At 50.1% G+C, this 27402-nt stretch overlaps 2 protein-coding genes across 3 annotated transcripts in view; both read right to left on the bottom strand.

Moving 5' to 3' along the window:
- Positions 1-335: 335 nt before the first annotated feature.
- Tcf15 (transcription factor 15) lies at positions 336-6120 on the bottom strand. Its single transcript, NM_001168579.1, is given in 2 exon segments — positions 336-761; positions 5545-6120. Coding segments are annotated over 2 exon segments (588 nt in total). The 5' UTR covers positions 6058-6120; the 3' UTR covers positions 336-686.
- A 10520-nt stretch (positions 6121-16640) lies between these two features.
- Srxn1 (sulfiredoxin 1) overlaps positions 16641-27402 on the bottom strand; it is a 28857-nt gene continuing 18095 nt past the window's right edge. For both annotated transcript variants that reach the window (XM_087651063.1, XM_087651062.1), the window contains 2 exons: positions 18105-18142; positions 16641-16809 (listed from right to left, as the gene is read on the bottom strand). In XM_087651063.1, coding sequence (XP_087507189.1) covers positions 16656-16809; positions 18105-18142 — 192 coding nt within the window. In that variant the 3' untranslated portion in view covers positions 16641-16655. The remainder of the gene's footprint in view (positions 16810-18104; positions 18143-27402) is intronic.

Raw genomic sequence — 27402 nt, 5'->3', positions numbered from 1 at the left:
ACCATAAAAACCCGTAATAGGTAACCTGAATGAAGAATTGGTGTGGGGATGTGGTGGAAGCGGACTCTATGCCACATGCCCTCTAGGAGCTTTTGAATTTGAACCATGGGTCTCTTCCTTATCCAAAAATAAATATAATGTGGATTTCATTGGCCACCACCCAATGCTGTTCATAACACTTGAGCCAAAGGAAGGCTGTGAGGAGAGCCCGCCTAGAGCTCCAATGCGATGTGCAGAGCCTTTGCCACAGCTATGACAATCCAAGTCCTAAAGAGGAGTCTGTCTGCAACTGTCATTGTCCACTGTCCTCTCTTACTTAGCCGGGATACACACCATTTATTTAAAAATACCTTTATTTCGATCCCACTGATTCGCTCACATATCACATTCACACAGACACACAGACACACAGACACACACACACACACACACACACACGCTTTCAAAAACAGTCTTTGGTTTTCTAAAATTTCTGCCTTGTCCTTGGCCACCTTGGCCTAGATGGCTAGATTGGTCCTTGTGGCTCTCGAGGGTGAGCCCTGTATCCAGGCCATTGTCCTCTGGTCCCTACACGAAGCAGGAGTGGTTTGGGCTTCTGGAATCTTCTCCCCTCTCCAGCTAGGGGCTGGCTCGAGGTCTCTTTCTCTGGAGTCCTTCTTGGAGAAAACACTGTGGGGACCCCAGGTTCATCTCCGAGGCCCTCGGAGGGGGGCTACACCCCTCACTTTCAAGCAGCTGCCCCCCAGGTCACGACGGCTGCCCTGCAGGAGAGAAAGAGGTGTCAGGAGGGTGAGTCAGGAAGTTTGTGCTGAGCAACAGAGGTTTAGTGAGTTCAGCCACACAGTAAACTTTCTGTTGAAAAGACAGAGGAGACTCTGGACTAACAGGGAGCATCATGGAGTGACACTGTTTAGGGACAACAGCAAGGTCAGAGGGGAGCAAATGCCACTTGGGGAGGAAGTGTGTGTATGCATGTGAGCCATTGCTATGGGTACCTCTCTCCAGAGGGGATGTCAGGGGCACCTTCCTTTGCAACAGTTTACACTGCTCGCTCCTTCCCTACCTGACAGGCTGTTCCTTAAGGAATCTAATGCATGCCGGGTGTGCTGGCACCCTCCCAGAAGCCTAGAATCTCAGAGACAGGTTTATCCATGAGTTTGAGGCCAGTCTCGTCTACATAGTGAGTTCCAAACTAGTCAGAGCTACATAAAGAGACATTGTCTCAAAAAACAAAACAAAACAAATTCTACATATTTAATATGCATATTTTGGGCAGCAGGTGCTGGGGATTGAACTCAGAACCTCCTTGGACATGCTAAATACATGTTCTACCACTGATCTACATCCCAAGGCCACACAATTTTCAAAATACACCAGAAAGTGTATTTACAGCAAAGGGCAAGTTCCTAGCACTTCCAGCGGCTGCTTGGGAAGTGTTTGTGTGTGCGTGCATCTGCATGCGCACGTGCATGCGCACGTGCGTGCGCGCGCGCGCGCGCACACACACACACACACACACAGACGCGCACGCACATTCACACATGTACCCATATGTGCACGCGTTCATAGCCTCTGCCTAGGCTACCCAGAAAGCAGGTTTCTGGCTGCCTTGCCTTCACTCAGGGTCTCTCCGGTGCAGGAAGAGTATACCCTCAGCTCCGGTCTGCAGAGGAAGATTTCTGTATGAATGATACTACCTCCACTTGTTAGGGACATCCCTGGAGTAAACCAAGGAGGAAGGCATCCCTGTCAGACTGGGAGCCCAGGCAGTGTCTGGGAAGGGCTTTCTTCCAGCCTGGGGCCAGAGCCCTGCAGGTGCCAGTCAGTGAGGTTTCAAGCTAATGGTAGCAATCCCTGAAGCTACCTATCCTTCAGCCTTGCCCCTCTCACCAATATGCTTAGATTGGACATAGACCTTCACTGAGTGCCAGAGAACTCCCAGCCCTGCCTTCTTCCTTTTCTTCTGACAGTACATAGCTATGTAGCCTCGGTTGACTTTGAGCTCCATATCCTCCGGCGTCAGCCTTCCTTTGTCTCAGGGCTGGGTTACAAGCCTATGCCCCATGCCCGGCTTGGTACTTCCCCTTTTGAGGACTCCAGTGTTGAGTAGCTGACAATAGCTGTTTAGTAAGAGTTGGGGAGAACCCCACGGCCTGTCAAGCCACCCCACTTTCAGGCCCCATATAGAACGGAATAGCACAGTAAGTGCTCAGTCTACTGGGAGTGGCTGATCTGGTGGTGACCTCAGTGGACTATCTGGGAGCCGGGCCTCTGCTGCCTCCTGCCTCTGCCCCAGCCCAGGTTGGGGCAGATCCATCCAGATGTGATCCCAGCCTCCCTGGGGGCTCTCTGGGCCCAGGGACAGTCTGTTCATTCACAGGCAGGGCTATTTTGAGGGCCGAGGCCATGGTCCCAGCAGAGCCTGGGGCTTGGGCTTCTCAGACAGACTCTGGCAGGAGTAGCTAAGAAGGGTGGATGGGGCGGGGAGAGGGGGGATAGGGGACAGAATACTACTTCCCGACTTCACTCTTAGGTTCTCAGAGGCAAGAACATCACCTTCTAACCTAAGTCTGGAGGTCTTTCAGAGAATTGGCTTCTGTGGGAAATGCTGGGGCAGTTTATTTTCATGAGCCTCAGTTTCTTCATCTGTGGAATGGACACCCTCTCGGGTGCGCAGTGGAATGTGAATACAGCTATGCCCACGGCTAAGAACCCTGAAAAGAGGTTCTAACCAGGTCCAGTGTGAGACACTCCTGCTCTAAGGGAGCTGGCTCCCTGCTGGATGGAGCCTCAGTTTCCCCACCTGTTAACATGGTAGGTATTACTTTACAGGCTAAAGAAGCTAACACAGGTGGCACACACTAACAGTAAAACTCTTCCTGGGTGCTACTGGGAACAGAAGCCACAGCCTCATTTGTGATGCCAAGTGTCCTACTGCTGGCCTATAGATCCTGCTCTCATTTTACTTTTCAAGACAGGATTTCACGAAGTTGCCCCGCAGGCCTTACTCGTGGGATCCTTCTGCCTCACCCTTCTGGCTCGTTAGGATTTCAGGCCTGAGCCACCATATTCTCCAAGATGAGCTTAGTCAATAAACTTTTATAGTACGGATTTCCAGCATCCTCCAATGGCACCTTGTCAGCCCTCTGCTGTTGAGCTGGGCACACCAATAGCGAAGAGCTTCACAAAAGGGTCCTGTTCAGCTCTACTCCCAGGTGACAGAGGAAAAACAAGGCAGAGACAAGAGTCCACGTTCCTTTCAGTACTGCTACCAAAGAGGTAACCTTATCTCATCCCTGAGCTGTAGGAAGGAGCTGGGGACGTGTCCGTCCATGGCAACCCCAACCCCAGATCATTCAGGATCAGAGGGAAGGCATGGCCTGGGACGCATGGAGTGGGGTCTGGGACCTTGGAACTTCTTGACCTCAGAGCTCAGAAGTGTGTAGGGGCTCCCCAAAACATCTGGCATCTTCCAGACAAGTCCTGGAGGGGCCAGCACTGGCGAGGATCACCCCCCTGGCCTATTCCCAGAGGAGCCTGTGTGACTGAGCATGGCTTCTATAACCAAATTTGGTTGGGTTCTTAATCCCACAGACAGATTCCAAGGCAGCAGTCAGCCTCAGGCCAGGCCCTATGAACTATGGGACGGTCCCCCGGCCCACAAAGGAGCCCCCATTCTGACTGCTGAGGTGGAGGGCACAGATGCGCAGGGCCCTCCTTATGCCACCTTTCCTACTTTCCAGTTAGCCAGGCCAGAGTACCAAAGTCTTCTCTGTCCAATCAGGTTGGGGGTGGCGGGGCACAGGGCTTCTTCTCTGACTGCTAAGGGGCCTTAACGAAGAGTGTGAGCTCAGATCAGTACTTGGAAGACTCCTGTCACTCTGGTGGTCTACCTCTGCCTCTAAGATCTTCCTGCTTCTTTGTCTAGACCAGCGGCTCTCAACCCGAGTCTCTCGACCGATCCCTTTGAGAGTGGAACAACACTTTCACAGGGGTCACATATCAAATATCAACGTTAGGATTCATAACTAACAAAATTACAGTTATGAAGTAGCAAGGGAACAATTCTATGCTTGGAGGTCACCACAGCATGAGGAATTGTATTAAAGGGGGCAGCATTAGGACAGTTAAGAGCCACTGCTCCAGACCAAGACTGCAATCCCCAGGTCCTCCTACCATGCGTGTTCTAAATCACCCTTTCCCACCCCCTTCCCACATGCCTGCCTCTGCTTCCACATCTTTTAGGAATTTAATACTCAAGCTTCTCAGTCTCAAACCTGGGACTGGGCTTTGCCTGGGCTCTCAAAGTCCTATCAAACCATGGTATCTTTTTCTTCATCCTCCTGGCTCTGATGCTATACTGGGGGCGCGCCTGACTGGCTTGTGAGTAGGGCCATACCTGCTTATCTGGGCACATTCTCAGAGCCAACAAAAGCCAGGGGCTGGGTGGTTAGGGACAGATAATCTGGATGAACGTATAACAGGCCTTAAAGTAGTACTGTGATCTGCCCAGTGAGCCTTTGTGTCCCAGATGTAGACCTGAAGGCCCACCTCTGACATCCTGCCCCAGTCTGGGGCATTGACAGGGACCCTCAAATGCATACCAGTCATGAGGTTAAGAAGACTCACTCAGAGAAATTGAGGCGATGGAGGGCTGGAAGACAGCCTGGGTGTTTGAGCCAGAGGACTGGTCTGAGGCCAAGCCACTGAGGCCTTCCCAGGATGGAGCTATGGGAACCAGTGAGCAGAGCTGAAGGGGACTAGATACAGTCCCCATGATCTTTCCCTCGCTGGCTATGGAAAGCAAGTCTAGATTCTCTGAGCTTCAGTTTCTCCAGGTGTAAACATTAGCTGCTGATTTAACTCAGGCATGCTTCCTTAAGGCAAGGCAAGCTCAGGTTGGAAAGGGTAAGAGCCTCGGGCCAAGCAGGCCTATGTGAAGTTTTGTCTAAGAGGGCCCCAGAGACTTCTGCTGCTCCCTAATGCCCAGCCAGCCTCTTAACTTAGACACAAGCAGACAATAATGTCCCCTCCTAATCCCTGGGGGCTGGGCACTCTTCAGGAACCCCTTTTTGCACATAGGTAGGGTACTCAGGCTCTAGAGTACAAGTATTTGTACTGATGCTCTTGGTCAGGTCTTAGGACCTGGAACAATTTATTAAAGATGTTAGCTCAAAGTGATACCTACCTAATAACCCCAGACCCTGCTTCCTGTAAATGTGGACAGTGCTTTACCTGAAGTGCCGCAGGGATAATTGAGGGGACAACAGAATTCCTGCCCAGAGGGCGAGGATCAGGCAAAGAGGAAGGTCCCAGAGTTTAGACACCTCTTAAAACGCAATTAAGTCAGACCGGAGCTTCTAGGCTCCCCTCTACCCTTTCTGTTTGGGAGTTAAGCAAGAGATTCTGCTCCACTTTAATCCTAGGGTAGAAGACACTGTCCCCGCGAGGTCTCTTCCCTTAGCTTCCACGGGGGTCCCTGACTCCCAGGAGGCCGGCTCTGCAAGACGGTTTGCCCGGTTGAAGCAAGCGCCGTGCACTCACCCCCTTGCGCTGGTTGCTGAGACAGAAGGTGCAGATGGAGCGCGGCTGACGGCCGTCGGCGGCGGGGACCGCGCTCTTGCCACCGCCCGCCGCGCGGAAACACGGCTGCCCATCGTCTGCCGCGTCGCCCAGCAGCAGCACGTTGGCCAGGTGGGCGATGTAGCTGGACGCCAGACGCAGCGTCTCGATCTTGGACAGCTTTCGGTCCACGGGCTCGGTGGGGATGAGCGTGCGCAGGGCGGTGAAGGCCGTGTTCACGCTCTGCGTGCGGTCTCGCTCGCGCGCGTTGGCCGCCTGTCGCTGCCGCACCACCACCACGGGGCCCGCGCCGCCGCTCGCCCGCCGCCCGCTCCCGGGACCTGGGCCACGCCGTGCCGCCTCCAGCCCTTCGCAGCAGCCGAACGACTGGTCCGACGCGTCGCTCTCGCTGCGATTCTCCTCGTCCTCGCTCAGCAGCCGCACGTCCGGGTACAGCACGTGCGCGCCGACCGGGCGCAGCAGCGCGAACGCCATGGGCGCCCGGCCGCGGGCCTCCGCTCGCCTGGTCCCCGAGCCGCCGCCCCCGGTGTGCGCTCCCGCGCGCTCCCACGGCCACGCTGGTCGTCGCCTTATAGCCGGGGGAGGAGCCAATCACGAGACGGCCCCGGCGGGACCAATAGAACTCCCCCCTGCTCCGCCCCGCCCTGGCTGATAACTATGCTCCTGCCTCTGGGTCCCCCAAATTGAGAGTGGCCCCCGGAGCTCCTGGCCCTCACCTAAAGTTCTGAATTTGAGATGTCCAGGCGTGCAGATCTGGATTCCTAAGAGACCGCTTGCAGGTCCCTGTTAGCATAGCCTGTTTCCTCCGTCCCATTGTGAGCATATCCCCGGGATCAAAAGTCTAATCCAGTGTCCCGGTAGCTTCGGTGTACCGTCAGAACCGCGGCCAGTGCTTTGGACTAAGAGTTTCTCAGACTAGACTGCCCAAGTTCCATTCTGCAATTCTGAGTGTGGCCCAGGAAACTGCGTTTTGTACGAGTTCACCATGATGCTGGAGTGTCTGAGGGGAGCGAAGACAATCTTTTTTTCTTTTCTCTCCTCTTTCCTAGCAAAACAAAACTAAAGTCCCATTCAGTCACTTAATGACTATTTGACAGGGCTCTCTCTACTATATAGTTTTCGTTGATGGGCTGAAAGGGATGGCAGATAAAAATCAAAACAAAATGAACTTTTCCTTCTCAGACCCTGGAGCCTGGTGATGCCAACGGGACAGTTTTGTGTCGGTTGAGGTTGTAGGGCAGTGCCACGATATGCAGATCTACACCACTCTGGGAATCCCCACAGGCTTCCTTCACCTCCTGTCGCCCCACCCCACCCAACGGCCACTGACAGTTTTTTCAAAAATTTCAGACTGAGGTCTGGGTGTTCTTTGTAAAAGACCTGGGAAAATAGCTGAGCAGATGGTGGCCACTGGGGTCCTCCAGTCACATATACCTGATTCTCAGTGTCATCCCAGAACGGATCAAAGCAGCATCCACTTGGCCTTGAAAATAACATGGTGTGAGTTGTTTGTGTGTGTGTGTGTGTGTGTGTGTGTGTGTGTGTGTGTGTTTTCAATCTCAAATGGTAGCCAGAAGTGCATAGAGCTGAAAGCTTGTAGGAACTTATTGGTTTTTCTGGAAGACATCTTCCAGCTCCAAGGACTGTTTCCCCAGCCCCCAATCTAGTCCAGAAACGGGCCTAGGACATAGCCAATGGGAGAGGAAACCCTAAAGTCTTCAGAGTCCAAGGTCTGTAGGGACAGCCTGTCCCCACACCTGGATCCCCCACCCCCATACCATTTGACCGTGACCCAGCCAGGCAGGGCTTTAGTGAGTAGCCTCCTCAGGCCCCTCCCCACAGGGCCAGCCTTGTACACAGCTCCTGCGCTCCAGCCGGGGCTGCTTCCTGAACCCATGAATTATTACTGACCGGGAGATTTCCTTCCCTGTCTGCGCCTCCTCACAGGGGCTCCCAGCTCCCTTCACTTTCGCTTTCTCCCGTTTCCCCCTCCCCTCTGCTCCTGACCCTCTGGAGGCTTGGAATTCCTGTCCAGCCCCCTCCCAATCCCACATCCAAATGAGATGCCTGGGAGGCTGAAGGGCCCTCCCCCGAAGGTTCATTCATTCAGTTGCTCTTTGGGCAGGTTTGGACACAAGGGACCTTGGAAGTAAAATAAAACCATGAATGAGACCCAGTGGCTGGCTGCAGCAGAGGAAAGGGAGCTGTAAACAAAGAATTTTAGGACAATGTGGTCAGAGCCAGCCAGGGTCTGGCATCAAAGAGATCTGGCTCCAGTTCAAGGCCAGAGGCTTATTGGGGGGTCTCATTTTTGCTGCTCTGGAAAATGGGGTTAAGAATATCTCCCATTCTTAGAGCCAGTGACAGTCCCTAGATTCTCTGCCAAGAAATGGGGGCCTGGCATACAGCAAGAGTTCAATACCAGAAGTGGAATTTGTATTATTTTGTCCACAGCTTGGGGAAGGACCAAGTAGTGTCTGCTCTTCCAAGACTTGTCACAAGGAGTGGACCAGAGCTTCTGAAGTGTTCTTGGCCCATCCATGTGACAAGCTCAATTCCTTTCAGTTCATGCCCCTTACTCTCCAGCTACACTGGACTCTCTATCCCCAGAGCCCACGTCTTCGAATACCACCGTTCCCAGACATACCCATAGCGGATTCCATCACTTCTTCCACATCTCCTCTCTGTCAGGGCCTTTCCTGACAGCTGGGGCTAGAGCAGTGACTGTTCCTATAACCTGGCAGTACCCCAACTCTTCCTACCTATCTTAGTTTCGGGTGCTAGGAATGCAGTTGTAAACCCATTCTCCCCCTCTCCCCACACCATCTATCTCCACTGGAATAAAAACTCCATAGGAGGTTTTGCTCATTTTATCCTTCCCGCCCATGGCTGCCTCAGTAGTACCACTCTTCTTATTTTGTAGATAGAGACACTGAGGTTCATTAGGGAGGAAAACCAGCCAGCTAGAGTAGGAGCTCAGATTGGCCTGACTCCAGAGCCCTCCTTCCTCGTCAGCTGGCATCTGAGGCAGTCCAGCGGATGTGAGAGCTGGTTGGAGACCACTCAGCTAGAGAAGGAAAGTTCCAGGCCAGGGGAGTAGCAGCTGGCTCGTTTCCCTGCATAGTCTGGCTTTCTGTGCTACGGAAGCTTCCACATTCAATCGGAGGCATCCATGATGGAGCCTCTAGGCCTTTCCCCATCATCCTTCTTGGTTAGAGGGTCTTTCCCTTAGGATAGGACCAGCTTGAGCTTGTGCCTGCATTTCCTGCGGTTTCTCACTACAGTCTGGTCTGTGACTCCATCCCCCGGCCCTTGGTGTAGCATCTTCTGGTCCCTCATGAGTTCTCTTTCTTCATCCTGGTCCTCACCTAGATGCCCACTTGACTATATTCATTAAATACAATTTTATATTATTTAAGACTTTCATACATGCATCCAATGTTTTCTGAGACTAAGTACTCTCCACTCTAAACCCAATTCCTCCCAGACCCACACCAACCCAATCCAAGCTGTTTCTCTCTCTCCCTCTCCCTCTCCCTCTCCCTCTTCCTCTCTCCCTCCCTCTCATAAGCCACTGAGTCCCACAGTGATATTTTTGAATCATACTCTGGATGCACATGTGTCCTTATTAATTACCTGTGGCACTGCTTTGTGTGAGTGGGTCAAACTGCAGATGGTACTTTCCATAGACCAGCTTCTTGGAGGATTTCCTTTTGTTTAGTTTTGTTTCCTTGCCACTATTATGTGTGCAGAATCTCACACATGTTCGCTGCTGCTTGGCACGTGTGGTAAGCATTCATCACCCGGCCTCCATCCTTGGTAGTGGACCCTGATGGCTTCCTCTGGCTTCTCGTGAAGCAAATGGAATTGAACTTCTGGCACATGACTCAGCAACTCCTCTGTGTGTGTGTGTGTGTGTGTGTGTGTGTGTGTGTGTGTGTGTGTGCACGTGTGTATACTTATGTGCATGTGTGTACATATGTGCTTGTGCACATGTATTTGTTCATGTAGATGTTTGACTGTGTTCATGTGTATGACACTATGATGCTCACACCAGGACAGTATGGCTAGGGTCACAAAGGGCTGACACACTGAACCTCAGGACCGTGCACAGTCTACTGTGCAATGCCTGTGGGGTCCACTTCTCCGTGTCACTTTGACTCAGACTCAGCCGACTTCCTCATGAAATGGGTTTCAGACTTGCTTGTTCTCCCTGTCTTGCTTTCTTCCTCAACAGATAGTGCACTGTCAAGACGGGGAGTGCAGGACATGTGCTAGGCCGGAGCCTGGTACACTGCGGACAAGAGTGAGCATATTAATGAACGAACTAATGAACGAAGAGGCTGCAAACCCCAGCCTATGTGGTTGCCGTGGTGGTTAATTTTGAGCATTGGCTTAATTGCTGCCGGGAGCTGCCTGTCTTTATTCCCAGCACTGAGAGTACAAGGGCTGCCACACCCAACTTTTTCATTTTTATTTCCCGTATACGGATGCTTTGTCTGCGTGCGTGTCTGTACCCCACGCATGCCTGGTGCTCTCCGAAGATGGGCCTCACCTACAGTGGGACTGCAGTGACAGGTGGTTGTGGGTGCTGGAAACCAAACCGGGATCCTTTGCCAGAGCAGCCAATACTCTTAACTGATGAGCCTACTTCCAGACCCCAGGACAGCCTGTTCAATGAGGGTTTGGGGGCCACACTCAGGTTCTCGTCCACCGAGCCGCCTCCCCAACCTGGGCCCTGAAGTCCACAGCTGTGTAAATTCTAACAATCAGTGATGATCAACAAAGGTGAAAAGAAGAGAAAATTAGGGGGTTGGAGATTTAGCTCAGTGGTAGAGCGCTTGCCTAGCAAGCACAAGGCCCTGAGTTCAGTCCCCAGCTCCGAAAAAAAGAAAAGAAAAAAAAAAAAAAAGAAGAGAGAATTAACGACAACAACAACTTTAGCTGCATATTAATCCCCCCTCCTGACATGTGGGGTGGGGAGATCATAGCTGTTATTGAGTACAGCAGCACCGGGGTTCAGGGTGCCCCTGTGAGCAGCCTGGCCACTGACCAGGTCCAGGGGACAGATGAACAGCAGTATTGGTGCTGCCAGCCTGTGTGCTGAAGGTGTTTTCCTATCTGGGCTCAGTTAATAAAGCAGGCCGTGTTTCCGCCTTCCTGCTCTATTTTATGTGACTTCTACTCCCTAGGTTGCATCATGGACCAGAATGGTGGCTGAATCCATGCTGTCTGCTTTCCAACTGGGGTGTGTTGGGGAGGCAGGGGCAGGGGTAGTTAGAGGCAAAAGGAGAAGGACACTTGTCTGGGAGTTACAGCCTCACTTCTGCTCACGTCCTACTGGCCAAATCTTGTGATTTGACTAAACTTGGCTGAAAATAGTCTTTATTGCTGGGGACCACACGTGCAACTGGGTTGCTATTAGCAGAGAAGAAAGCAAGAATTGGGTCTCGGGGAAACGAGGATGCAGCCTGCTAGAAGAGATGCCCACTCCTGAGATAGCATAGTGTCACTGCTGTCACTGTCACTTTCCCCCGTGTGAGCTTAGAGATCTGCATTTCAATCTGTCCATTTGCAGAAGCTCAGCAAAGCCAGCTCATGGTTGTGAGGGTTTTGTGAGGTTAGAGATGCACTGCAATGGCTGGGCACCCAGCAACCTCCTGAGCATTCGTTGTTTGATTCCCACCAAGGGTTTCCTGAAAACCAGAAAGTTGTCAAGTGCAGAATCTGGACAGACAGCAATGTTCTCTTACTTTGTCCCGTTGAGATCCAAGAGAACAAAGTCAAGGCCCACGTCAGCACTCTGCACGTTGTGAGCCCGTGAGCTGGGGGAGTGTGCTGAGTAAACTGCTCTCATGGGGATGTGGGCTTCGCCTTGCTCTGTTTTGTGTCATAGGGACAAGGCTTCTCCTTCCACTAGTGGCATGTGATTTTCCCACCATGGATGACACCTGTGATTTCACCAATAGAATTCTGCTCTCCACACCACTTTTGAGGGTGAATTTCTGGAATCAGTTGCTCTGGAAGACACTTAGGGCTCCAAGCTGAAAGGAAAAGTTGCCGGTTCTAGAGAGCTGCAACATATCAAAGGCTCTGAAAAGTCTTGCCGCAAATGAACTCCCAGGGCTCCCGTTTTCACCCTGTGGCTTTTGATTTGTCTGCCTTTTTATTTTCTTCCTTTGGCTTCATTATTTTTCTTCCCTTTCGTTCTTTCTTCCTTGAGAGATGGTCTTCTTGTCACCCAGTGTAACTTAGAACTTGTTGTGTAGCTCAGGCTGGCCTGATCCTCCTGCCTCAGCCTTCTGAGTGGCTGGGATTATAGATAGGCCTGAAGATCAGGCTTGGCTTCTCTTTCCTGAGAGAGCACAGTGTGATCAGAGCAAGGCAGAAGTAGGTAGGTAGGCGAGGGCTGACCAAGAAGCAGAAGAAGGTTAACATGGACAGACTGACACGGCCACTAAAATGTAAAATGTTGGAGAAAATGTAAAAGGGACACTAAAATGTAAAATGTTGGAGAAAAATGTGCTTCCTGGCACTTTCCTCACTGAACACACAGTGTGTATTAGATTAACATATATACTCCACACAGGGTCATATAACCAAAGCTGGCCTCAAACTTTCTATGTAGGCAAGGTGACCTTGAAGTTCTGATCCTCTATCACACCTTAGAGCCAAGATTCAGGCATGTGGTGCCCCATTTTATATGGTGGTGCGGAGCATTCATTCCAGGCAAGTATACTACAAACTGAGCCCCATCCTCAGTCCTTAAATAATGCCGTGAGGAGCTTGCTACATGCTGAGTCCTTTCCTTAACACTGATGTTCCCTCCTTCAACCCTCAGAGCAGCCTTGGGAGCTAAATACTAACATGCTACCTTGCAAATGAGTAGACTAGATAACCAGGAGGCAGTGTAACTTGCTGGGGTCGTATATCTAACAGTGACTAGAGTAATTGTCTGCATGTTGCTCGCACAGGGGATTCAAGCTCAGATGCTCACAGAGCTCTGCCCCAGGGGAGTGTGCTTCACGGTGGTCTGCAATGATTTGATTTTGTCTGGCAGAAGATGCACGGCTAGGGACAGAACGGAACTTTTCAGGAATAGAGGGAAAGCTGGTGCCCCCATGTGTGCCCTTCTGCAGACCAAGCCTCTAAGAGCACGCCAGGCTGTTGCTAAAGGCTATCCAGGAAACGCATGCACCCAGTGGTTCAGTCCTCCCACCCCACCCACCCCTGCCTCCAGATGCCTACCTGGCCAGGGTTGGCCTTGACACCAGTTCCAAATGAGATGGAGCCAGATGATGTGGAAGTCAAGGGGATGGTAAAGGCCTGGGTGTGGCTTGGTGGTAGAGCCAGGGTGTGCCCAGTGTGGACAGGAGGGTTTCATCGAGGGTTACAGTTTCGATGTCCCCTGAAAGTTCCTATATAAAGACTTTTTTTTCTTGCCAGCCCAGTAGGCTTTGGGGGAAATGGTTAGTTCATGAGGACCCTGACCCCAGTGACAGCTCTGTAACTTGATGGCATTGGTGGAAACTAACAGGTGGGGCCAGGTTGGAGGAAGCGGGTGACTTCACACATGCCTTTGAAGGGTACCTGATGGCCATGTCCGTTTCTGCTCTTAGTTTCTTGGCTGTCACGAAGTGAGTGATTCTGAGTCCCCACGATAGATCCAAAGAAATGATAGATCCAGGGGACACAGATAGACAGAGCTCCACTGAAACGAGGGTCCAGATAAATCCTTCATCCTTCCCGGTTGTCTATTCCGGGCATTTTGTCCTAGTAACAAGGGTGAGATGTGAGAGCAGGGAAAACTGGGAAGACTTCCTGAGAGAAGTGTCTTGTCGCCATTTAGAAATTTATATTAGGTAACAGTGCGTGCGTAGTAATGATAGAAGAGTGTTTCAGCCCACCCCATGTGGTCCATGGTGGTCCTGTCCTAAAAGGTACGTCATGGGCAGTGGTCAGGTTGGACACACTGGTGCTGCTCTCTGTCACACCTTAGCCACACCTCCTTGACAGAATCCCGGGGTGCCCTGGGTGACAGTCAGCCTAGATGAAAATACTCCCCTCTCAGCCTATCTCACAGCTAGAGATGGCTGTGTGGTTCAGTGTGACCGATGAGGAGAGGATTGAGATTCCTAGGGAGGGCCACTTACCCAAATGAAATGACAGAAACTCCAGATATGGCCTCTGGCATTTACCCTTACTGGAATGGAAATGAATTCCTGGAGACACACAGCCAACTTCATCCTGGGAGGACAGAAGTCCCATGCCCACGATGGCAGAATGGAAAGATGAGATGGTTGGGTCTCTGATGACTCTTTAAAGAGCCACAGTAGCCTCTGTTCAAAGTCTTCTAAGCCTGACGTGGCCACTACACTCCTAAATCCACAGCAGCTGTGATCGCTTGAATAAACACGACACGCACAAGATTGGGCCAATCGACAGTCTATCATGGAGTGGGGAGGGGCTCATGAGACCTCATCAGTCCGGGCAACTAATGGTTGTTGGGGAAGAGAGAGACGTTTCCCCTCTGTGGTGTAGTTGGTCATAGTTGCTGTGCTTGGGTAGATAGCCTCTTACATAAGCTCCTGTAAGCAATCTGATGAAACCATTGCATGTACATGCAAGTGTACACACACACACACACACACACACACACACACACACACCGAGTTATGTGACAAAACTTCCTGGGGAAATGCAGCACAAGTCTATTCATCCCAGATAGGGAAGCCATGACAGACCAAAGTACAAACACAACCAAAGTCCAACTTGGTGAGCCAATGAGTTTTATTAGGGTTACTTACACAAATATGGGTGAGGGGTTACTTGCAGGAACAGAAACAACCCAAAGACTGCTTCATCAGAAAAGCCCACCCCAAAGGTCCTGGGTTCGATCCCCAGCTCCGAAAAAAAGAAAAAAGAAAAAGAAGAAAAGAAAAGCCCACCCCAGCACTGGTGACAGATGACAGAGCTGGGAACTTGGAACACACTACACAACCTGCAGACAACAGACTGGACAGTGTCCTTGCCAAGTGACTCTGGTATAAACCTCTTTCAGACAGCTTGGCTAGTTTTTCACCTCGGCTTGTAGCTCAGCCCAGCAACATTGAGAGGGACTCTCAGCTTTTATTGCTTGCTCTAGCAGGGGTGGGGTAGGGGTCTAGGCCTAGTGAATCTGGTCAGTTTCAGGGACGTCCTGAAGCTATTTTGAGTTGCTTAGCTTCCTGCGTAAGGAGCTTTCCTGCAGGATGGAAGCTGTGTTTAGAAGGACTAGTTGGGAAGGGAAAGGGCAGTGGGAGTGGGACAAGAGAAGGGGACGGGTGACTATAATAAAAGTTATAGACATAAGTGAAAATAATGAAAACCATTATGTGGGCAGGCAAAGGGACAGCTCTGGTCACTTGGTGCAGGTGATCTTCTGTGACCTTAGACACTGGGTTCAGGTGCTGTAGCATCTGTCGTCTTCTCTTGCTTTTGAGACTCGAAGTTGCTGCTGAAAGAATGTCAGTGCCCTGAGGCCACTGTGCTGGAAGCGAAGGCTGCAGGAGGCCAGATGAAGTTCTTCTAATTGGTCTCTTCTCACTGTTGGCCAGGTCCAGGGAGCAGAAGTCTCAGATGAGTCCTTCAACTGGAACACTGCCTGACACATTAGGCTTCCAAGGGAAACTGTAGGCATCACAGAACAAGCTCTCGCTGTGGCGTCCATGATGTACAGCACCAGCTTGTGGTGGGCAGACCAGCTGGTGACGCTGATTGTACTTTGGCTCATGGCAATGCCCACAGATCCCCCGAGCCTGTCAGTACGGTGAGCTTCACTGTGACTCTAGGCTAATGGTTGCAGCATGTGCATCTCCCTGGTAGAAATGATGTTGGTCTTTCCAGTTCAGCACTTAATCCCATGAGCCCTCTAATCACATTTTCATCGATAGTCAATTCCTTGGCGATGGGGGCCTCTGCTGAGGGACCCCTTTTGTGATGTGCATCCTTGAGTCACCTGCTTTGAGTTCACTTTTACATTATGCCTCAGACTTGAATGAAACTGATTTAAAACACACATATCTATCTTCTTGTGGTTCGGGACATTAGACCTGGTTCCATGCTACACACAGGGACATTTTAAACAGTGAAGTCACCACCCAAAAGCACAAGAGGTAGAGAGATGTGGCCTGAAATGGACATTGTGATAAGCTGAAAGCTGATTGGGAGGCAGCGTGAGTGCTGATCTGTCTGCCCTTAGCTGGGACTCAACTCAGGTGACACATTCACACCAGTGCCACCCCTCACCTGTCCGCTCCATCTATAGGCCTGTTGATTTGAAATTCTGATACACTTCACTGCATAGAACCTGACAGGACTGACTGGAATTTAATATGCTCAGTGCTCCAAAACCTGGTTGATATGCGGGCAAAGTGGAGCCCGGGGCAGGTAAGGGAGCTTGCGCCACTTATGAAATATGGGTGCTGAGGTGTCCTGCCAGGTTTGAGGAAGGACGTCTGAGAGACAGCAATCTAGCAATGGCTGCTATGTGTTGAGTGCCAGCAGCGTGCACGCCTGGCAGCCTTCCCTGCTCCGTCTACCAATGGCACACATTCTCTCGTTCTCTCAGGAAGCCAGCTTCAGAGAGGGAGCTCTCTCTGCAAAGCCAGGATTAAGATCGTTCCAGGGGCTGGGGATTTAGCTCAGTGGTAGAGCGCTTACCTAGGAAGCGCAAGGCCCTGGGTTCGGTCCCCAGCTCCGGAAAAAAAAAAGAACCAAAAAAAAAAAAAAAAAAAAAAAAGATCGTTCCAACCAGACAGGCCCAGCTGGATCTCCAGCTCCTTCTGTGGAGCGCAAACCTGTGCCAACCCACGGTACTGACTATCCTATTTCCTACACTGGCCCTGGACTCAGTCTCGTAGGACACTTGGCTGCCTGTTTGGCACACTGAACTTTCGGTAAGTAGATGTGCTGTGATCATCCATAGGCAACTGGGGCGTTTAATGCTTGTTTGTGTGTTTGTTATGTTATGGGGTTGATGTATGCCTGCCACCATGCCTGTGTGGAGGTCAGAAGACAACTTACAAGAAGAGTCAGTTCTCGCCTTCCTCCACGTACGTTCCAAGGATCGAACTCAGGCTATCAGGCTCCGCGGCAGACTTCCTCATCCTCCGAGCCATCTCACTCACCAGCCTGGGATCTGAGACCTTTGAAACAGCTTTGCTGAAAGCTTGGGGGAACACTGAGCTTTGGGAAAGACGAGTGTCAATTAAGGATGAGAAGGAGAGTCTTGAATCCATCTCCTGAGGTCACCTCCCACACAGGGTTAAAACAGCCCAGCATCCTTCCGGCTGAGCGGAAGTTAAGTTCTGAGAGGCGAGTGGGCTCCGGGGGGATGTTTTTCTTCTCCATTTGTCTGCTTGTGGCTGGCCCATAAAAATCCACCGGAACTCCATGCTGGACTGAGGAATTCCCACTGAAGCGGCTGTGGAGAGCCCAGGCTGGGGGGTGGGGTAGAGCTGGTAAGGGCATCTATCAGAGTGTTTTTGAGGTTCCAACTCCTGGCCAGTGATCTCTTCCTGAGACCACCTAGAATTCTGGGGGAGACAAAGCAAGGAAGAAGTAACCCTTCCTCAACTTCCTAAAGTGAGCTGGCACCTAAGGGACAGGAAAGAGTTGTCACTGGTTACTGGCCTGTGGCTCAGGTCCTGTCTCTGTCCCCACATCCACCTTTGTACAGAGCCAACAGTAGCACTCCTCCTTTATAGCAGAAAAACAATGCAAATGTTACCCTATGGCAGCCCACCTTACACTATACCCTCTCCTATTGCCCAGGGTGTGCTGTCCTAGTTTCCATTCAAGATGTGGCTTTTGCTCACCTCCCCCAGGAAGCCTGCCTTGACTCACCAGCTGAGCTGCCTACCAAAAATGCGGCTGACTGGTTTGACCACTGGGCTCTGAACCCCCGTGAGCAGAACCAGTTCTAAGTCAATGCCATCCCGCCAGCAACATCCCACACAGCTGCCTTCAGTTTGTCTCAAAAATGTGAAGTGTTTGGGATACTTTTAGAAGGTGGTCTCCCTTAAGGAAGGGAGCAGGTCTGAGTCCACTCCCCTTGAATCTGTGGGCTTTGTTACCTTTGACCAAATGCAAAGAGGCAGAGGTACTCTTCCACTCCCAAGGCGGTTGGTGCCCTGGCTGTCCTGTCCTCGGTGTACAGAGTTGTACAAAGGATTAGTGTTCTGAGGGTGCCCAAGCCTCATGGAAAACTCGTCTTGTTTGCTAGATCGTCTGGTACAATTGTAACTGTCAGCAGTAGATTCCGCCTAGTCTTTGAGGTCTAAGATCCTATAAGGTTTCCACAGCTCTGTCCCCTGCTGTGCCCAGCCTGAACTCATGAGGTAATGAAATTGATCTCCTATTGAGATGTTGAGGTTTGGGGTAGCTTTTTATGTAGTCACTGCTACCATGGGAACAGGATCCCTCCATCTGCCCTGAGGGGTAGCCCAGTCAGCCCATGCTCCCCCATTGCACTCCCTCACCTGCAGTCTGTTGCTGACATGGGGGCTACAGAAGTGGTCTGGAAGCAGAGATCAGGCCGTGACCTGACCCTTCACAAAACTCTCCTTTGGTTCCCAGATCACTGTAGTAACAACTTGATCCTGGCCCTTCGTGGTAGCCCCCTTTTCTGACCTACCACACCTCTGTGGGCAATGCTGCAAGGCATAGAAGTTCTTCTATTCATGTGCTTGCTGGCCCAGTCCCTCATCTTTCAAATATCCAACTTGCCTTCAGTTCCTTGTATTTGACACCATGGCTGTTTACTGCCTAAGATACCGCATGCTTTACTTACATATCCTTCCTTTCTTCTCTCTGCTCTGCCTCATCCTCTCCATCCCAGAAAGCCAGTCATACATGGTGGGAATCTTCACCCATTCATATCTTACTCTCCCGTGAGTAAAAGATGAACTCCAGGAGCCAAGGGATGCTTATGTCTTTTCTGCTATCTGTTTGGGGAGGTGGACGGGGCTTTGAAAAGGGCAGGACAGGGATGCTGGTTTTGGCTGACATAGCCAAAGTTAAAGTTCACTCCATGGAAGGGACAGCGTTGAGGGTGGAGAGGATGGGAGAAACTGGCGAGCCTTTGAAGTTGCACAACCAGGCGTCTCTGAAGCTGCCCTCCTTCCTGCTCTGTCTCCTTCAAACTTGCCCATAAACAGGATCTCGGGCAACTGCCCCAGAGCCCTGTCCAGTGCCCCATGGGCCTGGACTGGCTCCTTCCTGTGTTATAAGTTGAATTTCTTATAACTGCAACATCCTGAAGTTGCTGAGGGTTTGAGGCAAGCAGATCTGCGGGAGAGAGCTATGCCTGGCCTGGACCAGAGCATCATGTCTCTGTTACCTTCTAGAGAAATGGAGCTGATAAAAGCATAGGCTGCAAGGTAGGCTGCGAAGTCTGAGCCTCAAGATCTTGTTAAACAGCCAGGCTCTGAGGATCTGAGCAGGCAGAGAGAGGTACAAGGAACTAAGCCCAGATAGGGAGCTTCACGCAGGCCACATTACCCGCTAACAGTGAGGGCTGCTGAGGGTATAGGAACCACAGAGGAAATTCTCAGTGCCCAGAGAGCAAACAGCAGATGCCAGTTAATTAACAGCAAGCATCTCAGGGTGGGGGTGAATTGAATGTTTATGAGAGACTGCTGCAGACAGGGGACTGGAAGACTCAGTTTATATGCTCTGGAGGGAACAAGGACATTTGTGTATATTTCAGTGTTGCCATAGAAACATAGTTCCATGCCTCCAGCAAGCCCATATCTGGTGCATAAGTAAAGGGCAGTGTTGAAGCAACCATACACGTTCACTGATACCCTGCACATACACGTGCACCTATGCCCACATGAACATGAGCATACACACACATGTTATAAACATCGAAAGCAATAATACACACAGTAGGGTGTTGTATACCACTAGAACGTACCTAAGAACTCATACAGCTTCCAGCAGAATAGGTCTCTAGAGGCCCCCAAAATGGGAAGGGAGATAGGTTAGTAAGGAATATTATGGAACTGAAGATATGGCTTAGTGATTAAGAGCACTTGCTGCTCTTGCAGAGGACCTGGGTTCAGGTCCCAGCACCCACAAGACAGCTAACTCCTATTCGCTGGAATCTGACTCCCTCTTCTGAACTCTATGGGCCCAAGGCATACATATGATATACATACATACATACATACATACATACATACATACACACATACAGTCAAAACACTCATACCCATAAAATAAATAAATTTTTAAAAATTATAATAAAAGAAGCAATACAGTCAGCTTTGTTAATGTGTGGATCCATTCTACTGCAAATAGGAAATATTCTAAAAAAAAATTTATTTTTTGCTTCTTCCTTAGCATGTGCAAACTTGTTTCTTTGTGGTTGTTTCCTAAGCCCTGCAGTACGGTGAGTGTTTACATAGATAGTTCTGTAACAGTAGATCCTCGGAGTCACAAAGGGGCGATGTAGCCAAACGGAGCACCTGTCCAGCAGGTGGCAGGTGGGAGGCATGGATACTGTTTCCAGCAGATGGGACCGGGTGCCCAGGTTCTATGCAAACACTAAGTCACTTTACATAACTTTAACAGCCATGGACTTTGTTTCTCTTGAGGACCATATTGGTTATTTTCCTGTTGCTGTGATAAAACACTGCCACAAAGGCAACTCACAGAAGAAAGCACGCATTCGGGATTTACGATCCCAAAGGGTTAGAATCCGTGATGGTAGAGCGGGAAGCAGTTGGAGCAACAACTGAGAGCTCACATTTCGAGCCACAGGCAGGAAGCAGACAGCACATTAGCAATGGCTCTCTCCGAAACCCCAAAGCCCATATCAGTGACATGTTTCTTCCAGCAAGGACACACATCCCAATCATCACCCAGACAGTCACCAACAAGCGACCAAGTATTCAAATGCCTGAGACTTACGGGGGCATATAATTTAAGCCACCCCAAAGTCTCTGAAAATTCTCTGTTAGAGAAACCCAGGAGCAACTGATAATAGACAGATAAACAGAGAGATAAATAGAGAGATAGATAGAAGAAATGGAGATGCGCAGGATTCAAAAGTGGTCGTCATGAACTGCATTTCTTCTTAAAGCTCGAGTTCTACATTTCGTTTTTGTTTCTCTTTTAAAGATTTGTTTTAACTGGACCTAGTGGCTCACACCTTTAATCCCAGCACTCAGGAGGCAGAAGCAGAGGGTCTCTGTAAGCCTGGTCTACACAGTGAGTTCCAGGATAGCATGGCTACATAGTGAGATGCTGAATCAAATAAAAGAGATTTATTTTATTTTTAATTATGTGCACATGTGTTGTGAGAGGTGCGTGTGAGTTTAAGTGTTAGCAGAGACCAGGAGAGGATGTCAAGCCTACTGCGGCTGGAGTTACAGGCCCTTGGAAGTCACACATCATGGTGCTGGAAACCAAACTTCAGGCCTCTGTAAAATCAATGTGAATCCTCAACCTCTGAGCCATCTCTTCTGGCCTATCTTTGATAAGTTTGTTTTTATTTTATGTATATGAGTGTTTTGTGTGTGTGTGTGTGTGTGTGTGTGTGTGTGTGTGTGTGTACGTGTGTACTACCTGCACGCAGCACTCAAAGACATTGTATAATCCTAGGCCTACAGTTACAGACAGTTGTGAGCTGCCATGTGGGTGCTGGGAACCAAACCCAGGTCATCTGGAAGATCAGAAAGTGCTCTTAACCTCCTCCGAGCCATCTCCCAGCCCTCCCCACACATATTTACATTTTTTCTCCCCCCCCCCCCCCCGGAGTTGGGGACTGAACCCAGGGCCTTGCGCTTGCTAGGCAAGCGCTCTACCACTGAGCTAAATCCCCAACCCCCATATTTACATTTTTAAAGAAATAATAAAAGGATACAAAATAAACTCCCACAGATAGCAGGCAGGTTAGATCAAGATCAGCACAAATATACAATAGGAGAGTTATGGAGCCATAATCAATATGGTGGAGTGTTATGCAGCTGTAATCATGGATGAGGGATTCAGGAGCGATGGCTCAGTGAGTTGCACTTCCTGCAAAAGTGTGAGTACCTGAATCTGGGTCACCCTGCACCCATGTAGTAAGAAGCTGGCAGTGGCCACACATGCCTATAACCCCAGTGCTAGAGTGGGACAGGGACAGGAGAGTCACTGGCTGCTAGCCGGGCATAAAAGGTCAGGCCCCAGGTTCATGAGAAAATCTGTCTCAAGGTGAAAAGGCAGAGAGTGAAGATCACAGAGGAAGACATCTGCCCTGAACATATGCATGTGCACATAAGTGTACTACTCTCTCTCTCTCTCTCTCTCTATATATATATATATATATATATATATATATATGCATATATGTATTATATATAGTATGTAATATATTCTTATAGCTATTATAATATTACTATTTCTTTTTTTTTTTTGGAGCTGAGGACCGAACCCAGGGCCTTGCGCTTGCTAGGCAAGCTGTCTACCACTGAGCTAAATCCCCAACCCCAATATTACTATTTCTTATACAAATAATATATTTTATTCTTGTATTTCTATTATATTTAAAATTTTATCGTATTATTTTAATACATATAATATATCATTATAATACATATTTATATGTTATATAATAGAAACATATTATGAACTGGTAATATATTATGTAATACTATAATTATACATATAAGTGAAGAAAGGAGCTGAGTGTGGTGGCTCACACTTGTCATTGCAGCACAGGAGCCAGGACATCAGGACTCCAAGGCAGCCTGAGCTACATAGTGAGACCTTGTCAAAGAAACAAAAAAACCCCAATGTATCAACACTACACAAAGAACTACAGGCAACCAAGGAATGCTGAGAGAGGGAGAATAAGCACACCAACTGGACACATACACACACACACACACACACACGTATACATATATTCATGTTATAACAGTTAGTGAAAAAAAGGCCATGAATCTGAAGGAGAGCAAAGTACATGGGAGTGTTTGGAGGGAGGAAAAGGAAGGGGGAAATTATATTATTTCAAAAATCAGGGGAAGTAAGTTTTTAAATGAGAGAGGTCAGATGTGGTGGTACACACTTTTAATTCCAGCGTTTGGGAGGCTGAGGTAGATGGAGCTCTCTGCATCTATCTATCTATCTATCTATCTATCTATCTATCTATCTATCTATCTATCTATCTGTGTGTGCTACGGATCAGTTGATTCGTCTGTTATTTGTCTGTGATTTAGGTTCAGATCAGGTACTGAAAGCAGGAAGGCCACAGGGAGAAGCAGATGGGTTGATTTGTCCTATTCCTGATCTATCCAGTTTGGTCAGTGATGAAGGCAGAATCTACCTGGCAGCTCTCACAATGATATCAGATATTGAGATCTGAGTAGGGAAGGCGCCAGCAGGAAGCAAGATTTCAGTAGCAGTGCAGTCGGCAGCCCCCTCTCCTGCCCTGCCAGGCCCCTTGTGACACCCTCCACCCATCACTTCCTACCCCGTCTCTGGTTGCTGTGCTTCAGATGCATATTTTAGACCTAAAATATCGATAAGTCTGCTCGGAGGTCTCAACTGAATGGAGCATAGTCCTGTACCTTGCTTTATTTTGCTCACATTTTGGAGACTTTTCCTTTTTTTTTTTTTTCTTTTTTCTTTTTTTCGGAGCTGGGGACCGAACCCAGGGCCTTGCGATTGCTAGGCAAGCACTCTACCACTGAGCTAAATCCCCAACCCCTGACTTTTCCTTTTTTGTACCTAAAACGAGACCTCTTATTTGGCATATGCCTTCAGGATCCCCCTGTGGCACCATACCAGAAAGTGCAACCTCCTCCCTGGCCCTTCTTACTGGGATGAAGCCCTCACACATCAAACCAGTACTCTACCGGCTAAGCTATAGCCACAGCCCGTCACCACCAAGCATAAAGAAGCTGAGGTTCAGAGAGAGTAAGGGACAGGTCTTCAAGGTCATAGACAACAGGAACCTGGAAATCAGCCTGCTTTACCCCTTCCCACCCCCCCCCCACACACACACATAAGGAGCCCACAGGCCCTAGCACCGAGAACCGGACATTCTAGGGACTCCCTTGCCATCATGCTGGTTGCAGCCTGGAGCCCAGCCTTATCCTGACTGTTCTCTTGTGCCTAGCTGTGCCCACCAGGTCCCCTTTTTGGCTTTCATTAGGGACTCCCCTCCAGCGCCCTGCTGTGCTGGCCTTGGGAGTCCTATTGATCCTCTGACAGTCCAAGACAGATTGGCCTGCCTGTGTACTCAGGTGCAGGGTGAGCACATGGAGGCCAGATGAGGAGTCACTGCGGGGTCCCGGGGGCCCACTGGGGTCGGAGATGGAGCACCGAGGAGGGTAGGACGGAGCACCCTGGACACCTGCCTGATCTCCCCACAGTTCCCGTTCTCTCTGAGGTTCCTGGTTCCCCCTCTCACCAGACCAGCACAATGCAGCACAAAGTGGACTCTCTCTTTCTCTATTGCCCTGGAAGGCCTGGGTATATGACTGAAAGTAGCTGAGACGTGGGGTAAACCTAGGTTCCAAACCAGTGTAGATTTTCTGCAAGACTCTGGTCGATGGAAGTTTCTCGTCAGCCTCAGTTTCCCCAGGGCAATAAAGAGGAACTGGGCCCATCAGGCAGAGGGGTGTGGTGAGCAAATGTCCCCTCCTCCCTTCTCTGGCCTCTTAGGACTCCTCTTGCAGTTTCCTGTCCAGCTGTGGAAGTCCCCAGCCGCAGTGAACCCATATGAAGTTCTCCTTCACTTTGCAGACATTTACTCCCATGGCTTCAACAAGGCAGTGTGGACCCCAGAATGAGGGTCTGCGCAGATGTCCCATGACTCTCCAAGAAGACTTTTGAGGGTACCATGGGACCCCTGAATCCAGAGGGGACACTGAGCAGGGGTTGCCTGAAGATAGGAACCTCAGTTGGAGAGGAAGGCTCAATTAGACAGTGTGAGCAGGAAAGGGGACACAGGCTTCAATGAATCATGCAGGAACTCCTGTAGGCTCCAAGAAGGGCTGTGAAACAGGATGGGTCAGCAGGAGTAACTGGTGGGGACACTCCCAGAAAGCACACTGGGAACAGAGAGGATGACAGCCATAGTAGGGGAAAACTCAAAGTGGGAAAGGACCAGGGGAAATGTCATTTTGGGAAGGAGGAAAGCCCCTCTGGCCTTGTAGTTCAGGCAGAGGAAGGCTGTATGTAGCAGGCTGGAATGGGTGAATATGGAGAAGCCCCGGGGCAGCCTGAGCCTTCTTCCCGGCTAGACCTTTAGTGCACTGGTGTCAATGAGCAGCGGGGCCCAGCTTCCTGAAGTTTGCATTTGATGCCATTATGGCAGGCAGCAGTGCCAGCTTTCCAGGGCAGCCTGCTGGGGTGGGGGGACAGAGATGAAACCCATGTTTCATGTGGCTCTGCTTTCCCTGCAGATGAGAGGTGGATCGGAGGACAGTCTTGACCTCAGGCAGAGCACTAGCATCCCTAACCTATACAAGGCCTGGGATGAGGAGCCTGGGGAGGGCTCAGGGGCTCGGTCTTGGTGGACCTTCCATGATGTGCAGGCTGTGTCTGCAGAGATGAAATGGGACACAGAACTGTGGAACTGGACAACAGCCTTGCTGATCGTGGTCATGCTGGGCTCTGTCCACCATGCTATGCTAGCTCTGCCTTTCTAAGCCCACAGGCTGGCCTCAAGCGTGAAGTAAGGTACAGCAGCTGCATGGCAGGGACACCTAAGCTGGGCATGAGTCGTCCCTGCCTCTTCCAGCAGGGTTTGACAGTCCCTGTCCCCTTAGCCCCTCTCTGCAGGGATACTGGTATGTTTGGTGCCCCCAGCAGGGTTGAAGGGTGAGACTTAAGTATAAATAAATAAACAGGGAACAGATGGTGTTGGGGGAGTGGGCAGGCCAGGGCCTCCCACTTCTCCCTGGGAAAACACTGATGACCTGGCAAATGGATTCCAGACTCTGGCTAGGAGTCTCTCCCCAGGCTTCCTCTTGCCTGCAGCTCTAGGACCCACCTGGCGCTTGGAAGAAATGGTGGGTTTGGGTTCTGAGTCCTGGGTTCTGTTCAGCCCTTGTTTCTCTCTTCCTCCTGTGTGACCTTGCACAAGTTTCATTACCACTCTGTGCTTCCATTTCTCTATCCAGTAAGTAGAAGGAGAATGCACTCCATCAAATCCCTGCTCAGAGGCCCCCTCCTCTGGAAAGCCTTCCTTGATTAACCCAAGTAAATTGCTAGAGCAACAGCTCATGATCTCGCAGGGGACATATGGGTTTTTGCATCTTGTGTGTGTCTGCATGTATGTTTGTATGTGTGTCGGTGGGTATCATGCCCATGTGTGTGCATGTTCATGTGGAGGTCAGAGGTAAACCTGGGTTGTTATGCCTTAGGAACCATCACCCTTATTTTTTGGAGACAGTTTCTCATTGGCTTGGAGCTTGCCAATTTGGCTGGACTGGGTGGCCAGCAAGCTCCAGGAATCTGTTTGTCCCTTCCTTCTCAGCACTGTGATTGCACGTGTGTGCCACCCAGCCTTCTTAAGTGGACCCCAGGGGCTCAAGGTATACGGTGTGCTTTTCACCAGTAAGGCTCCAGGCTTCTCTTTTCCGTTTTTACAGCTCCCCACTCAGTAGATCAGAGTTGGGGGGCTGCTGTGTGCCTGTCACCAGCCCTTAGGTCATCAGGCTTGTGCAGGAGGAGGTGACCTAGTGGCCATTTCCCCTACCACCACCCTCACCTCCACCCCATGTTGTCTGCCTAAGGCTTGCAGTCCTGAGGCTCTTGTGCTCTCTCATCTCAGCTCTCAGCTTCCGCAGACATTATCCTGTTAGGATCTGATCCCTGTGCATCTTGCTTCTGCTTTGTTCCTGTGTTGTTATATTTTGGATGACAGACGTGATCAGGATTCTGGCTTCCACTTCCATTGGCAGAGCTTTCCAGCTGACCTTTGACTCTGGTACTTTTTAAAGTAGTAGTGCTGGGGACTGAACGCTGAACCTCACATATGCTGGGCAAATGCTCTACCACTGAGCCACACCCTTCCGTATATTCTGGCGAAGGGATTTAGAGGTCTTCACTACAGACTTACGAGTAACCTCTATGCTCTGCATTTGACTGCATGGTGGTCCTATGGCTGTGTAAATCTGTCACAATGTTTGGAACTAGAGAGATGGCTCAGCAGTTAAGAGCACTGGCTTTTTCCCAGAGGACACAGGTTCAATTCCCAGCATCCCCATGGTGGCTAACAATCATCATAACCCCAGTTCCAGGGGCTCTGTCACCTCCTTCTGACCTCCTATGCGGCGCACCAGGCATGCATACACATATGCCACGCATGGTGCATGCATAAACTAACTAAATAAATAGAAATGAAAGTGTTTTCTAATACTTAAAAGGGGCACATTTTGTTACATATAAAGTCACTTCAAAAGTGACTTTAGCTGTGGGCTGGTGGTGCACACTTTTAATCCCAGCACTGGGGAGGCAGAGGCAGGCAGATCTCTGTGAGTTCAAGCCAGCCTGGTCTGCAGAATGAGTTCCAGGACAGCCAGAGCTACAGAGACAAATCCTGTCTCTAAACCAACCAACCAACCAACCAACTAACCAAACACGCAGAAGTGACTTTAAAATATATGCATTTAAACATAGTAGTCTGGGTGCTGGAGAGACAAATCAGAAGTTAAGAGTACTGACTGCTCTTCCAGAGGACCAGGGTCCAACTCTTAGCACCCACATGGCAGCTCTCAACTGTTTGTAACTCCAGTTCCAAGGGATCTGATGCCTCTTCTGCTCCTCAGATTC

Source organism: Rattus norvegicus, chromosome 3, assembly GCF_021556685.1.
Source record: "Rattus norvegicus strain SHRSP/BbbUtx chromosome 3, alternate assembly SHRSP_T2T, whole genome shotgun sequence".
In the NCBI taxonomy this organism is placed as follows: domain Eukaryota; kingdom Metazoa; phylum Chordata; class Mammalia; order Rodentia; family Muridae; genus Rattus; species Rattus norvegicus.
This window is presented reverse-complemented; position numbering and strand designations above follow the sequence as displayed.